General features: G+C 42.0%; 1 protein-coding gene across 4 annotated transcripts in view; it reads right to left on the bottom strand.

Annotated features, from left to right (window-relative positions):
- The window catches only part of PHTF1 (putative homeodomain transcription factor 1), a 31897-nt gene extending 15537 nt beyond the window's left edge, over nt 1–16360 (bottom strand). For 2 of the 4 annotated variants that reach the window (XM_075722512.1, XM_075722513.1), the window contains exons 1-5: nt 11762–12428; nt 4846–4983; nt 4263–4405; nt 3221–3388; nt 2144–2252 (exon numbers count right to left, since the gene is read on the bottom strand). In XM_075722512.1, coding sequence (XP_075578627.1) covers nt 2144–2252; nt 3221–3388; nt 4263–4405; nt 4846–4983; nt 11762–12385 — 1182 coding nt within the window. In that variant the 5' untranslated portion in view covers nt 12386–12428. Of the gene's footprint in view, nt 1–95; nt 1527–2143; nt 2253–3220; nt 3389–4231; nt 4406–4845; nt 4984–11761; nt 12433–15939 lie in introns of those variants that run through there. The other 2 variants (XM_075722517.1, XM_075722514.1) reach the window with 2 other exon arrangements.
- Between the last annotated feature and the right edge of the window lie 597 nt (nt 16361–16957).

Genomic DNA, 16957 nt, shown 5'->3' with positions numbered 1-16957 from the left:
AAAACTGTTGATAGCTGACACTCTACATATTTAGCATGTGCCACTGATTTTTCCACAGTACCTGGGCACCCAGAAGCTACACATGGAAACAGCAGTCCAATGCCATAATACTTTATTGTGAAAGAGTAATACAGAACTTCCTAGAATAAGGACAGCCTTACTGTGTAAGTCAGTTATCAACTCAATGCTATTATATTAAGTGCATCAGTACAAGGGAAAGTGTGGTTCCATTGGACATGTTACGACCTGATCAAAACAAGCTGCCAAGTTGGTTAGTATTTTAAAGCCTTAAAGTGCTCAAAGATAGCAGTTTCCTCCACAAGACTACCAATAGGTTCTCTAATTTTGACACTAGTATTAATCATGTTCAGGGAAGATGTATTTTGGAAGCAAAACCCTCACACCAAACAACATAAGCAGTGCTATGAAAAGTGTTAGGTCAGTAAGTCATTGCATTTCAACAGGATCAGACACTTTCTTCAGCTAATTTTACAGATCACCTTTGTAGGAACTGTAAGAAACAGAGATCAATTTCTATAGCTTGTATATAAACCCAACTTGTATATAAACCAACATGTCAAGAGCAGACATACCAAAAATTTCACAAATCATCAAAAGTGCTGTGCTTTCTCTTTTTTTTTTTTTTTTTTTTAAGCAATTAAAATGAGATGGGAAAGTCACTTTGCAAGTCTTCTACAAAAGCATCACTTTCTGGTGAAGATCAGAGATAAAGTAAAAGTAGGGAAATAACACTGACCAATACAGCTCAATCAATTTATGTTCCTGGAGGAATTTCATTCTGACTTTGAGGAGATATTCAATATCTCTTTACTTAAACAGAAAGAAGTGGTAGACCACTGTTACAGGTTGTACTAAGGGGTTAAAATACAACTTGAATTTTGCATAATCTGTGTAAAAAAGATATGCCTGACATTTTGGAATGTCACCTTTCTTTATAGAATTATAGGCAAGATTTCTCCAATAAAACATAAGCCAGTTATAAAACTATAACTTCACATCAAAATTTTAAAAAGTTGTTAAAAAAATGTTTGATTATATACATATCACACAGAAGAGCCTGCATGATCCTGTGGATTGTGTTGCTGATCAGACTCTATTTTAAAACCTGGAAGGGGCTGGGCCACCTGATCTGGTTGCACAAGTCCTGATATTGAAGAAACAGAGGAGGAGAGCACCCCTGTTGTAAGCTGCATTTCTATACCTGGTTCTTCAGACTCTATTTTTACACTCACACACTGGGGTTCACCTTCTGACTCTGTCTTTCCAGGAACACTACTGTTCAAGCTTGAATTGCTTTCTGCATTTTGAGAAGTCTCCCCCACAGGGTGATATTGTTTAAGTCTTATGTGCCAGGCTAAGCTGCAGACTGCTGACACTGTTTTGAACTGATGAATGACATTTCTAGGGATGAAGTAGATGTCATTGTCACACAACTGAATTCTAGCATAGCGAATGCCTTCCCGTCTCATTTGGTTTAGTTTGGCTTCATCCACCCATTGAACACACTGAGAGAAGGAAAGATGGTAAAGTTAGTGGTATACTCTGTTAGAATAAACAATTCAGTATCCACCTATTTTCAACATACTTTGTGTCTAAATCAGAATGTTTCTGTTTAACACGTAAAACTTCAAATTTAAATGAGAACTGGACTTTTAAAATACGACTTATCGAATGTGCACATCTGAGGAGAAGGCAATGAACAGTTAAGAGCATTCTACAGTTATAGTTGAGAACAGCAGGCTCGAGGTGAGGCTGCACTGTTTTGGCTGACAGGACTGAGTTTAGATGCCTTCACATCCTAAGACAACATTAGTGTATTAGAAAAAGCAGAAACAGGCATATGACTTCTTAATCAACTTCTAATTGTTTCTATAGCACGTATCATGACTCACAGCATAAATCCCATTGGCAGAAAGGAAAAGCAGTTGGACTAGGTGATCGTTGTAGGTCCCTTCCAACTAACTATTCTATTCTGAAACCTGAGAAGGGAAATTCCCCAAGAGAGCTGTGAACTGAGGGCCACTGAGGATACAAAATGTCTGGCTATACGGTGAACCTGAAAACTGTCAGAAGCTACTTCCAAAATGCTAAGAATGAGCTGTCACTAGGGAAGATTCAATACCTGTGACACTGGAGGTTCATGCAGGTCCAGCTGAAGTCTCTGCACAACATCAGTGAAATCTTCAGCATGAAAACAAACCACATCTTTGGTTATACGAGGCTGGTCACTCCTAGAAAAAGATGAGAAATCCAGGAATTTTTAAAGAACTTGAGTTATAGAAAATTGTAACTCTTTCCAGCAGAAAGTTTCATTGAACCAACGACCTACTTCAGTTTTACACTGCACATGAAGTCTCATCACTTCTCAATACACATACTATTTTGAAAAAGAGGTATAATTCATAGACTTCTCTTTTTTTTTATTTTACTTCTTTCTTGACGCATGCACAACAGAAGTGATGTTTTCGTGGACAAATACTATAGTGAAATGTCCGACCACTAGGTTCACATTGCCACTATCAAAATTGTCTGTATGTTCTAGGAACCGCAATTTGCCCCAATTCTTCAGTTCTATAGACAGAATAATTCTGTATTAAGGGAAAAACGTAAAGTAACAAAGTAACTCTGAAGCCGAAGCAATGAGGAGCTGGGTTTTACTCAACAGCTGTGAATCAGAGTAAAGGAAGTTCTGGCACCTTTTATTCATATGAAAATCTAATGATATTGCTAATGATGCTATCCAATTTCTACTGCAATTGCTAAAATAACGATGCAAGTCCAGTTTCTGTGCAAGGTCAACAGCAATGTCCTGGGTACATGAAATGAGAAAGCACTGTAGCCTATGAAATTAATTACATTGAGATCTTAGATTACTGTTACGGAAGTTAGCATTAATATGCCTGCTCAGGAAAAGAGCAACCACAGGTGATGGTCCAGGCATGGTATCTTAAGGCTTCTTTTGTATGTCACTAAAATTTTCTGCAAACTGCTGTTACAGCTTTTCTACTGCCTCAAGAAGAGGGAAAAATAGCAGGTATATAGCTTGTGTTCTTCAAGCTCCAGACAGCATTTATCTCATTACAGGGTTTTAACCTTTTCTTTGATTAGGCTTGTTTTCCAAGGAATTTTCTTTTTTTAAGAGAGAAATCGTTTAGAGTTACGCCTCCTGCTAGAATAGTTGCATTTCAGTGGCACTTACCATTCCCCAAACTGTACAGCCTTCAGAACACCTACAGCAGCTGTACTCTGCCAGTCAAACCCTTGACCCACATGATCAGCGTGAGCTCTTGTTCTGTCTTCAAACAGAACCTCACGGGGCTCGCTGGTCCGAGGTAGGTACTGGAGATTCTTTATTTCGTTCATTGACCTACAACATGATAAAAAGGCATACTAAAAAATGTTTCGGACTACTCAAAAACTTGTATTAAAGTAGTCTTAAAGTGTTGTGTGCTGCAGGCTTCAAAATCAAAGACAAAAGCACTTCTGATTCCTTCTAGGTGTCTATTCGACAAAAGATTGAAACAAATACAGCAAAGTACAATTCAGGTTATGAGATCAAACTTTATAAAACAACCCAATCACCAAAAATTTTTTTGTTCACTTGTGCTGAGGGAATTCTTCCAGGAATTTAATAGTATGTAAAATACAGCTATTTTAATAGATACTGCAGTTTAGTTATTTGGGACTACATCCAAAAATTCTGCTTGAAATTACAATTAAAAATAAGCTTCCAATTCTTTATCTCCTAAACTCTGTTCTACAGCACACACTTCCTGAGAAAGATAGCAAGTACATACGTATACCACAATATTTCCTGAGAAGGTAGACAGTATTACAAGTGCTTTAGCACTAACATTAAAATGCAACATGACCAGTGTAAGGATCTCTGCTGGTTTAGCGCATTTCACCTGCCCCCTCCCACCAAACTGGCTCTTTCCACAGAAATAAGATTAATAAAAAAGTCTCCTGAAGGATAATAAAAAAAGGTTACAATCTTAAAAAAGCATTGATCTAGGACATGCTACTATGAAAAGTGGTGAAAAAAAATAACCACCACAAATAACCTATTTGTCTTATCCACTGAGCCAATTTGAAACAGAAATGAAAATGAAACTTAGATTTGTGAATTAGCCTTCTGAAGAACTAGTTACACACGAAGTATTTAGGTTTTGTTCTCAAATCTAACACAGACATAACTGCAATGTTTTACCTTTAATACGGAAAGGAAAACAAAACATTACCGGCGCCGTTTGAATGGCGATTTTGGCATATCAGCTGTTGGGATCATCTGCTCTCCTGGTCTCACCCACATTATGGGGCCATCATCACTTTGTGACCTGCACTGAAGTCTGAGACTAGAAAGGGTACCCCAGGGCAAAGTCATCTAAAAGAAAACAAAAACAAAACAACCCACAAAACACACATAACACAAAACACTGGGTGAGATAGAAAAATTAAATGATGCCTTTGGTAAAACTGGTTCAAATTTGCTGTCAAAAGAATTGCATAGAAACTAAAATAAGTTTGAGAGGTAAAATATATTCCAAGCTAACTTTATCAAACTTAGTTTTTAGGGAAGTAGTTGATTATGTAGTACATATATATGATAAACTATATTTAGTTTTTAATTATTCACACAACTAGCTACCTAATTCAGTAGTTTTTGTTTGGACACAGGAAAGAACATACCTCAGTAGCCCAAACAATAAGCACATGAATAAAGAAAATACTTTACGGCTTCTAATTACTTGGAAATATATGAAACTTAGTAATTGTTTAAATATCTATAGCGCTCTAAACGAAACACCACAAGTTACTCCTTACTCTGAGAAACGGAGATTCTTCTAACATATCTAGAAATTCTGGGAAGTAGTCCCCAACTTCTTCATCCACAGCTCCAACAAGACTGATCTGCCGCATTGGTCCTGCTCTGTAGGTTCCACAGCAGTACGTTCGATTGACCTGAGTGGCCAGAAAGGAAAAGACAACACCACCACAGCTTTAGTTCTGTTACAAGACACTAAAATGGTTTGATGTAATATACCAGGCCACAGCTGAGACGAATCTTGGACTCATCTATTTCATTAAAGATGCCTTTGGGAATATGCACAGAGACCGTTTAGAACAGATGCCCACAGGGTATCCCAGGAGAAAAGAACTCCTGTCTGTATTACTGATAGGAAATACTTCTAAAGTCTGAATAATAGCGAGTTAGTATTTGACTAATTCAGGAACAATTCAACACTTCCAGGCTGACTTGAGAAATCCACCACACAAAATTTCATTGTGACTCAGCAAACTACTCTCTACTAATTCATGCAGTTGACTGTTGCTTCTATATTTCAAACTATTGCTATTGAAATATGTGCATTCTTCATTTCAGTCGTGTCCTATAGGTCCGTAGTAAAAAACCTAGTGTCCTTCATGCAGTGGTTCTGGTAATATTGCTGTAGTGTACACACAAAATTGGACAAAAAAAGTGATGAAATGAGAGGTCTAGCTAGAAATCCAGTGTTCATGTACAACAATTTTAGGATTACCATTTGCAATATAACCTGCTGTCACTGCTGTGGCCAGAAACACTTTAACCTTACAGCTTTTTGCCATCCTCTGCAGCACAGACTGTCCCACTTCCCCAGGTCATCTGGAAACTTTTCTTGTCCTGTTCCTGGAGGAGAACCACTGGCAAGACTCCAGCGTTCTCTAGTCTCGTCCTATAGACTGCAGCTATAATATGCCATACAGCCACAGAGTAGGTTGTACGTAGATGCAACAGCTATTCAATCCTAAAATATCAGAAATTCTGCCATAATCAGTCTGGTTTGTATACCCAATTGTGCCTGAGCCCCAGCCTCCCATCACTCTTCAACAGCCTCTCTACATTCAAGTGGTTCCAGTGGTAAAAAGCTGCAGCCAGTCTCCACGGCTAAGTGGCGTGACAGGTACAAAGGACAGAGGGTTACTGGTAAACTTGCAATTTTATAGTCACGTTCAGAAAGTGTGATACCTCTTATAACTCCATTTATAGATATATGTATGAAGCAGCTTAGTTTTAAGTTTTTTAGTTTTAGTTTTAACTGCATAAGTTTTGCAGTTTAGCCAACAAACCAAATGTAGTTAAACTACTTCATGAAGTCGTTAAAGGTAAATTAGGAAAGACTAATAAAGCAAGAGTTACGGTTACTGCTGCAATTTTATCCTCTAGCAGCAACCATAGATATTTAGCTTCTTAATTACAGGAGTTTAGTTCACTCCTATTTCCAGAGTCCTCCTTTCTTTAGCTTTGCATATATGCAGTTGGCAGTTGTGCATTGATTGCACACACTTTCATTTTAATTAAAAGCTAAGTAGGAGCCTAAGATGACTTCACATATAGCTTTATTCCTGAGCCCTAAGCCAGCTGCTGCACTGCATCCCCTCGACCTGCACATGCAGAAGTTCACATCCTAAGCCACTCACAGAACTTCACTGCGCAGCTCAAGCGCTCTGCCTTCGAGCCCATCAAGACCAGCAGCGGAACGAGCATACACTAACTTTCTGGTTTTGACCATGCAGATTTTTTATGAACCAGGCACTATCATCAGAGGCTGGTAATTCTTTTTGGCTGCCCTAAGAAAAAGTTAAATCTCAAAATCCTATTAGAACATTACCGGTAAAGGTTCATATCTAACATCAGTAAAGTGGAATGATTTCACCAGCTAGCTAGAATTCAATTCAGAGCTGTAATACTGGAAAACCATAGCATTAGTCTAGTTCTGTGCACTTATGGGAGAACTAAGGACTGAAATGCTCTGGTCCTTAACCCAGTTAAGGTTAACTACCCTAGTACTATTCAAGTAAGGGGAGATAGACTACTTCCAGATGAGATTTGTTCTATTGAAACCACCTGTTGAGTATTCCCTAGTATTTCACAGGTGTTTGTCATGAGTTAAAATGAATTATAATACCATATGCAATTTTTTCCTTGGAATGTTTTCAAAGGAAATGAAAAAATAGAAGCTTTAACATTTTTGTTAATGTGCTAGAATGCAATGAAAAACAGAAAAGAATTCAAGAGCTATAAAGGAGACACTAGAAATACTTTAAGGAAATCCTGGATTTCGATGTTTTGCTAGTTTTTAATAGAACTTAAAGAAATACATACACTTGAGAATTAAAATCAGGATGTATTTACACTGAAAATCTGTACCAACTCATGGCAATCCCCAGCAGGCTGTAGTATTCATCTCAAGCACCTCAATCACAGGGGAAGTAGTCTGCTAGTTTAATGTGCTGTAAAGAATTCCTTCACATATAGTTTCTATCATACCCTTAATTCCTCCAGAGCAGCACAAATACTAAGACCGCTGGTTAGGTTAGCGGTCTCAAGAATATGGAGTATGCTAGGACCTTGTGTGTAATAACAAGCATGTTCATGACCATCTAAAAGAACAGGCGTCTTACTCGTGGGACACCAAACCACCCAGCTGTAAAGGAAGACCAAGTAACCTGCTTGCTGCACCTTCTTGCAAACTACTTTGGACACTTCATTTGCTGAGTGCTCTACATGCCCTCCTAACAGCTACATTAATTTCACAGCCATCTTCAGGCACCCCTCTTTTCAGGGAAGGAAGATGGGACTATGAAATATCTGAAGTCACTTTGTTATATCCACTAGGACCTTTCTCAAAGTTTCTTATTTTTATTTAAAGTTCAGTTCTTGTTTAGGAACTTAGCCCGGGTCATTTCAGTTTACATGACTGTCAGAAGTTAATAACTTACTATCACAGCACCAATGAAGGTTATATATAAATTTGTTCACTATGCTTCTTTAAAAAGATTAGCGGATCATATGAGGACTGACTGCCACTATCTATAGATCAGATCATGCGCTATCTTTACTGTTGTAAAAGGACCATCGGGCTAGTAGGACCACTCAGGCATCCTGTGCCCTTTCAAATGCCAAACAGCTATCACTATCCTATGTATCCCCTGCTCCATACAGTATCACACTAAAAGTGAAGTCATAGGCATATTTGAATTTAGCTCTTCAGTGCTCAGAGAGATGTTTTATAGCAGCTGAACGACGTGCTTATCAGTGTTTCACACACTTGAGTGAGAACAGAAGTAGACAGCATCAGTGTTTCCTGTAGTAGTTACAGATCTGGTATTTGCGTGTTACTGAGAATTCAGACCCCTGCCTCAGGAAGGGTTAAGCAAGCAGTACACCTCTGTAGGGTAAGAAGAGGACATACAGATGAGGCATAAGCTTGAGACAAAGGAGGTTAAGTTTCAGAAGTTTCTCTCTAGTTTCAAGGAAAGCACGAATCAGTTGACAGTGACAATATTTTAGTATGTCAAGTCAGCTATAAAACCAACCATGCAAACACTTTGCTACAAGGAAGAAAGCAAGAACACAAGAAGGCTTACTACTATTTACAACAGCAGAAGGAAAGGAGGACAGTGTGGCATGCCATTACAGCAAGGGTTATGTGCTTGACTAAAACCTGTCAGGTATTTCAGTAAGACCACTGGGCATTATTTATACAGCTTAAGTGATAAACCAAATTAAGTGTGCAACACAGATGCACAATTTCTCCATTTCATGCTTTGATAGCTTTTGCTAAAAAAAGAAATTGCCCTTCCAGAATAAGAGACCTTTTTCCAGGAGTAAGAAAATACAGACGCGGCAGACAACCAAACTGTGATATGGTTCATTAACCAAAGCTGTTGGGAATAGCGTAACCTTTTCTGACAGCGTGTTGCAGGAGCAGGAAAACTTATCTTCTTATCACTTGTCGGCTGCTTCTCCCTCCTCCTTCCCGGAAGCAGTAGCAGCTTACACAAAACCTCCTTCCCCCAACTCTTGCCTGGCCTGCTCCCAGAACCCCCACTCCTCTGTGACAGTTTAACTGTTCTCTGGACCATAGAGCTCATCAGGCAGCTGATCAGTTTCTTCTGGGAAAAAAAGCAGAAGTGGTTTTTCAAGTCTAGATATATTCCAACTCACTGAGCAGACCCAGAAGCAGTTGTACTGAAACGACCAATAGGGAAAATAAAGAGTTCGTTCTAGCTGCACTGCTAAGAACTTTCAAATTTAAGTATGCCCTTATGCAAAGAAAGCTTACAAATCATTGTTCAGTGATTTGAGTCTTGAAAGCTCTTAGTCCGATGAATAGCTCCAAACTAAAGCTTAGCTTTAGCACTAAAGTATTAGAACAAATCAGCCAGAGCCAATGCAAGCAAAAAATCCAGAGAACATCGGAGCGTAATTATTTTAATATACAGAAACCAAACAGTTATACTACAAATGCACATTGGAGTGCTTTGTTATAAACATTCAGTTTACATTGTCCTCACTGCCCTGAGAACAAAGGAATTCACCTTGCAAGGGAGTTAATTATCACTAGATTTTTATGAGGTCTTCCAGACTCAAGTCCTTATTTCAAACTGGAGACACTTCCTACTAAAATTCAGTTTGTCTGAAAAGGTACACAAAATAGCTGAATGTTGTACAAGCCAAAGGTGACATTATCTTTCAGTGAACTTGCAGTTTATAGATCAAATCTGAATTTCTTGACACCAAGTCTCTAGGACTCAAGACTACTTAATGCTCGAAATCCCCTTGCTACAGTATGGTTCAGTATAGCAAACAAGTTAATGCACACCGAAGGTTCAACCAAGAATGGAGGTGACTTAACTGAGCATCTTCAATTAAAAATAATACCAGTATTGCAGCATACAATAATACTGTAACATGCTTAATCTGCAAAGGCGTAAATATAAAGTGCTTTTGTATTGTACAACTTCTCATCCAGGAAGGTCCAAAAATGAAGCTTAGCCAATCCGTTCATTCCTCAGCAGTGCTGCCAAGGAACAGCAGTAAAATAGCCGGACTTACCCTCCCCGTGCTCTCTTAAGCAGGGCATTCTAGCCTTCTCTATTTAAAGATAAGCTAGCTTGCAAAACTTGAGTTTTAGCAGCATGCGGCTACCATAGTTGAATTCACCATCAATTCAAATGCATCCTTAAACTAGCTACTTTACCGTCATCTATATTCTCTGACGAGTCCTCTTTTCAGCTGCCTTAAGAGTTGTGACTATACTTCTCTATGTTAGCTCAGTGTGTGAGGCACACTAACGTACTTCAGCCAGAGAGGATTAACCAGGTCACGCTGAAGCTGGGTTTAGAGAGGCGTTTTAGACCAACCGAACCTTATGTCATGACTCAATCTTAATTCAAGTTTAGACAGTACTTGAAATAGAATTAATTGAAATACCAGCACAGACTATAACCCAGCGAAGCATCTTATTTATTACCATACATTCCTCACATGTATTTATAGTATAAGCTATTCATGTTCACAAGATGGAGACATTCACCAAGAAAAAGTGTAATTGTTAAATACCCAACTGGCACTGTATAGCCGTTTTAGGGGGTCATCACATGTACTCAAAGTAAATTAGAATGTAACCATGATGTCAAAGAGCATAGATAAATCACTAACACAGAAGAATTTAAAACCTAACCTGTGGACAAGTTTCACAGCACAGGTATGTACTGTGCAAAAGCGTTCTTCCTGATAGCAGCAGTTTGTAGGCTCATCAGACAGACTGTTTTTGGAGTACTATGCGTTCTGATGCAGCTCTGTCAGTGCAAAGAATTACTTAAACCAAGAAACAGAAGCTGGTTTAAAATAAGTGCTGCAGCACCTATTTATTGTCAAACAAATTCATAAGCTAAGTGTCAGAATTACTAATTTAATGGTATCTATGACAAATGCTGTAAAGTATTCAAAAACCCTGCAAGCGACCATGCAGTAACTTCCTGTAAAGCAGTAACTGGTTTTCCAAATCTTGCTTGTAAGCGTTTGGTAAACTCTGGAGAGATCCAGACAGCCCATGCACAAGAAAGATCTGTTCCAATAGTACTGAAGTGCACTGCACTACAGAGTTTCGGGTTTTTCTTTCCAACAGGTGAACCACTAGAAGTAAATAAGGTCTTGAATAAAGACTTTAAAAGTAATCAGCAGTTTGAATCTGTGACATTGCTGTATGTTCATAGATACTTCTGAGCTTGATCACAAGAGTCAAATGCAAGGGGTTTTCATATGTGAATCTTGAAATTAGCTTATTACTGTTGCATCCATTTAAGTTACATGGAGATACAGAAATTTAAGATCGTTTAAGCCTACTATGGAAATCAAGGTAGTATATAAAATGAAAGCCTTTTTCAAAGGCAATTAAAAGCATATTCTAACCACGTATCTTAAGTTGGAACATTTAAACACACAGCATCAGCTACTGATAGAGTTGTTAAAAAAAAGCCTTATGTTGTGAAGGATACACTAAAACCAGACAAGTAACGCCATTGCAAAAAAACCCCAGATCTGTCAAATTGCAAATACTAACACTGCTTTTTCTACCTATAAAACTCTTAATACAGACGTGCCTATTGTTTTGAACAGTGTCAGTGTTATTCCAAGTTTAGAAGATCAACTGGAAGTCTGCAAGAAGATCAGTGTAGATCTTTCTACAGGTCACAGTTAGCAGTGTCTGAAATTCACCAACTACCAGTGGGCACAAAAGAGCTTTAAACAGAAACAGGAATAAACACCACGGTAGCAGTAGTCCCAGCATCACCTTTTTTCATCTGCTTAGAAAAAGATTTTTGTCTCACCTATTTTAGGCCACCCCTGCCCTGGATTAATGAGATCAAATCTAGGTGTTGTGCAACTTTTATGCCTTTAAACAGTTCTTACCTGAGAGTGAAAATTTGAAATTGTTGTTGTTTCAATGTCCTTCTTGCCCAAAATTTCCATTTTCACTGGAGTGTTAGGAAAGTTAAAAGCGAAGTAATCCAGGAAGTCTGGTAAATAAGCAGCTGCTCCATGTACTATGGCTAAAGCATAGTAAGCTGCATTTTTATCATTTTCACTGAATGACAAAGCAAGAAACTCTTCTGCAAACCTCTCCATCTCCACTGGAGACAAAAATGAGAGTTCATCCATGTAAGCATGAAGGACCAGAGCACCACCATTGGACTGATGTTCTTCATGAATGAAGTTACTAAATTTAGTGCCAGTTTTCAAGAAGCTGCTGCGAACAGAATGCTCCTGGTGTGTCACAAATGGTGTTTGTACTCCCTGGGGTATTCGATACTCCTGCATACCCAAATTCAGTCTGCAGAGCTGCTCATCCTTCAGATACCTGAAGGATTCCTTGTTCATTTCTAAGTTATCACACTGTCCTTGAGACAGAGTCTCTTTGTCAATGCGAGTGAGTCCAGCACACACTGTCTGCACTTCTTTGTTGTACATCTTCAGGCGTTTTCCCCTCATATCTTCCCGGTGTTTCTTTTTCTTTTTTTTCTTTATCTTCTTCATAATGAGACCATCAGCTCGCTGGGTTTTGCCATTTTCATCTGGAGTTTCTGGCAGCAACAATAAAGAGAATATTAGTATTCTGCAGTTGCAGCATATTCACCCAAAAAGAATTAAGACCCCTCATTTGCTAAAGCTGCCTATTTCCAGGAAGACTGACCAGTAGTTTGACTTACAAGACTTAATTATACAACAACAAAATGCAGTACATCTAGTTATTATGCAAAGAAAGCCTTGGATTAAGGAAAACTTCCCAAACTCAAGCTTAATATTTTAGCAATATTTCAATTTTTAATAGATTTATTAGAATGCCTTTAAAAGGAGTCCATAATTCAGAACATCTATAATTAAGTACATTAGTAACTTCTGACATTTAAGGCAGTGCCATGCAGGGGAAGACAATAAACAAGTATGCGTAACATTTAAACATTAAGACTTCCATTACAGAACACTTCCCTGGTTTTGGGTACACAATATAGAAGCAAAACAGCGTGCAGCTGAAGAGGTACAAGCATTACTGACATTCAGAGGTAGAAGTACTTAAAGCCATTAGCTTTCTGGGGGGAAAAAGGAAAAAAAATCTTAGACTGCACATCTTCACCTATCTTTTGCTAATCTTATAGTTAACTGTTAATTTCTAGCTCTGAATTAACTGAAGAGGTGGTTTTGATTTTGGGTTTGGTTTTTTTTTTTAAAGGTTAATCAACCTCTAAAAGGCTAAAGGCTGAGAGATAAAACATGAAGTAGTTCTGTTAGGCAAAATCTAATAGTTTAATTGCTCATCTTTGAGAAATAAAAATTAATTCAAATAATATTTAGCAAGTGACAGCAATAGACAGAAATCTTGATGGTCCAGCTGTTAGAAAACCGCCATTGCCAAGACAAGATTTTAATCTGCCTGAATCAAAGAACTATTTCATGCCAGCAATGCACGTAAACCTCTAAGAGCCATACCACCCGGACAGCTATGGAGATCAGAACAAGCTGCTGCTGAAGGTAACGTCTGACTAGAAGATGCCATAGCTAAAGTTTTTCAGTTTCTTGCAGCACGGGCCTTTGTGCTAACAAAATTTCCTTTCTTTATCTGCAAAGCTATCAAATTTGTATTCCTTCTTTATTCTCTTGCAATACTTCAAGTTAAAGAAAAAAAACCCAAACAAACATGTTACACTGATTTATGAGAAAAGGTGTAATGATAAATACATGCAGTTTCAAGTTATTTAGTCTAACCACAGTATTTAACTATATCATTACTAGTTCGGTCTCTGAGCTCTTCAGCAAAGATGGTTGACCTTCATAACAGCCTGGTGTAATGAACAGAATTACTCACGAAGCAAAGAAAGAGTTGATTGCTTAATACTAACTTCATACAATTGTCTTAGGACCTGAAATACAAGTTTTCACAGTACTGCTGTTAGCCTTTACAAACTGTCCTTATTTTTATGTCAAAGCAAGGGACACCAGGAAAGAAAGGTGGTATCGCCTGTTTTGGTAAGTCAACTGAAACAGTTCTTCGAATAAGCTTTTCTGGAAGTCTCAGAAGTTAAGTGTGCGTAAGCTTATTCAATCACTAAGCTCCCAAGTATAGACACTGCTTTACTAGCTGCAGTGAACATACTAATCGCACAGACGATCTTCGTTCCAGTGGGACCAGAGATTCCAAGCTGAAACTAAACAAGAATTTCATGCCACCACTGAACTGTTGGGAATACTTCCCTATAGATGTTTCTAAGTTAATTCTGGATTGTTAAAGACGTCTTACTTTAAGCATTTCTAATTTTAGATATAGTTTAAAAAACTCAGACATGCACTAGTTTTAATTCAGAGTATCTTCCTGTTTTAAGATATTCCCTAATAGCAGACATACACCCAGCACTCTTTGCATTTTGGAACTTCCAGTGAACACTGGTCTGTTTTCAGGATAAAAGCTATCCTGACCACTGCTGTAGCCACTGAACACAGCAGAGTCCCACTACCACAGTGAGAGCAACCTCCCTACTAAGTTAAGCTAGACAGTGACATTATGATATGCCTGACAATCTTGAAGAAAATATAGTTTTAATTATTCCTTTAAATAAATGGAAAGCCTCCAGTACCTCAAACACAAAGCTAGCTGTAGCTGGGTCATAAACTATGGGCTCCCACAGTGAGGTAGAGTAACAGCAGCGCCAGTAACTCAGCTAGTCTAAAACTATCAGACATCACATAGCTGAACACACTAGTAGCACTGTTAAACAGCAAAAACACTGGAGATGTTCATTGTCACCTGTGGCCAAAGGATAGTATACCCAAAGACATCAGCAGTTCAATTAGATTATACATAGAAATAAAAACCGATAGTGAAAGACAGGAAAAGAAACCCAGTCCCAGCCCGAAACCCACTACCTATGCAGTCTGGGACAAGTAGCGAAGAGCTTCAGATTTCCAGTTAGCAAAGAGCTTTCCTTTGCAAATCTGGAATTCAGATGGTAGTTTTAGCAGTGTTTAAGCCGTCATTAAAAGAAGGCCTCGTTTGATTACTGGGTTAGAACTGACATACGGTGACACTCCCAGTCTACAGAGATATACTGCTTCTGTAGTTTTATCAACATTTATCAAGCTGAAGTTTGAAATTTATAATCCAGTAGCTTTTATAGTCATTACAGTGGTTTAGAAGCATTAAACAGTAGCAAAAAGTCTCTCCCCGTAATAGTTTTGCCCATTCTTAAGACAGTGCTATCTAGAGTTTACACCAGAGACCTAACTTTTGTAAGCACGCCTATCTTTGGTTTTTTTGGCACAATACCACCACATACACTCCTGGAGCGTAATTCACAACAAAATATCTTTATGACAGCAGCTTTTGCAATTGTTTATTATCCACGTTGCTCTCACCAAGGGGCTTTTTACTACCACAAATTTGCGAGCAGAACCAGAACAGTCGTTCTGTACTGTTAAAAAAGTTAAGACACGCACACACACCCCCGACCCAGAGATGTTTTGGCCTTCCTATTTGAGAAAGATCGGGGCGTCTATTTAAAAGAAAAAAAACCCCAAACCCCAACAGCTTCTCTGTCCTAGTGTATGTCACTGCAAGCGCAGCAGGCAGCAAGCTTTGCTCTCCAAGCGCTCGCATTCCGAGCCCGGGGCGAGCGCAGCCCGGGCAGCGGCCGCAGCCAGCGCACCCCGCCGCGCCCCGGGCCTCCGCACAGGCGGGCGGGCTCCGCGCGGTGCCGCGGCGGCGGGAGCGCTACGGCGGGGAGCGGCGACCGGGACGGCCGAGCCCTGCCCCGCGCAGCGCCGCGGCAGCGCACACGGCCACGCTCGGGGCTCCCGGCGCGTTTCTCGCCGCTCCCGCCTTCGCCCGGGCGGGCGAGGCCGAGCCCGAGCCGCAGCCAGCGGCCCCTCCGCCGAGCCCGGCCGGCCGAGGCAGGCGGCGTGCGAGGCCGCCGCCGAGGGACGTGGCGGGCGGGCTGCGCCGGGCTGCCGGGGGCGATCGCCGCCGGGCGCCGGCCCGGGTGCGCGGGCGGGAGCCGGTCCGCCCCGCCGCCCGCCCCCCCCCCCGCCCCGCTCCTCACCTCGCTTGCTGGGCCGCCCGGCTGCCCCGTCCGCGGGGCTGCCCCGCCTCGCCTTCTGCGGCTGCCCGGCGGCCGGGCGGCCGGGCTCGGGGCCGACGGCGGGGCGATGGCGGTGGTGGTGGTGGCGGCGGCGCTCCTCCAGCGCGGCGGGCGGCGGCAGGCTGAGCGGGGAGAAGGTGAAGAGCCCGGCGGCGGCGGGCAGGCCGGGCAGGGCGGCCGGGGGCAGCGGCTCCGCCGGGCCGGGCCCCGCCAGCAGCTGCTGGCTCAGCCGGGCCCGCTTGCCGCCCGCCGCCTCGCCGGGGGGGCCCCGCCGCCGCCGCCCGCCGCCGCGAGGCCGGCCGGGCCGGTCCCCCGAGGGGAGCGGGGGCGGCTCCTCCGGGGCCCGGGACACTGCGCGCACCGCAGCGACCTGCGCAGCCATTTCACAGTCTCCCTCACACACATTTAAATGGCCCGAGCGCCAGGCCCCACCGCGCAGGCGCCGCGCCGCCGCCCCTGGGAGCTGTAGTCCGCCCGCGGGCGCATGCGCGGGGCGGGGGCGCGCGGGGTCACGGCGGGGCCTCGCGGGGAGCGGGGCGCGCGGCCCGGCCCTGCCTTCGCGCCGGGCACCCTCGCGCCGGCCCCTCGGTACCACCAGGCGCGCAGGCCGAGGAACAAACTTTATTTTTACGGCGTTCCTGACGCGTCACAAACCGCTTCACGGAGTGAAATACAGAGCGCCGAGCGTCGGTCCGACCCCCCAAGCCACAGCACCGTGACGCGCGAGACGGGCTGAGGCGTGGCGACATGGCGGCCGCCGGCCGGGCAGGGCTCGGGCTCAGCCCCGCGAAGGCGGCGCGGCCTGCGCCGGCCCGGGCCCCCCCGGCCTCCAGAGCCCTTCCCGGGCCGAGGCAGAAATGTTTGCGACGGGAATATAAATTAGGTAAGGGCTGCCGTTGGTTTCTGCGGCTGAGGAAGCGGGTGACTTCGGTGAAAAGTGATGTATTAGCCGTCGCTCCAGCAAAAGCAGCTCTAAACC

Source organism: Pelecanus crispus, chromosome 17 (assembly GCF_030463565.1).
Source record: "Pelecanus crispus isolate bPelCri1 chromosome 17, bPelCri1.pri, whole genome shotgun sequence".
In the NCBI taxonomy this organism is placed as follows: Eukaryota; Metazoa; Chordata; class Aves; order Pelecaniformes; family Pelecanidae; genus Pelecanus; species Pelecanus crispus.
The sequence above is the reverse complement of the archived record's forward strand: the minus strand, read 5'-3'. Positions and strand labels throughout refer to the sequence as shown.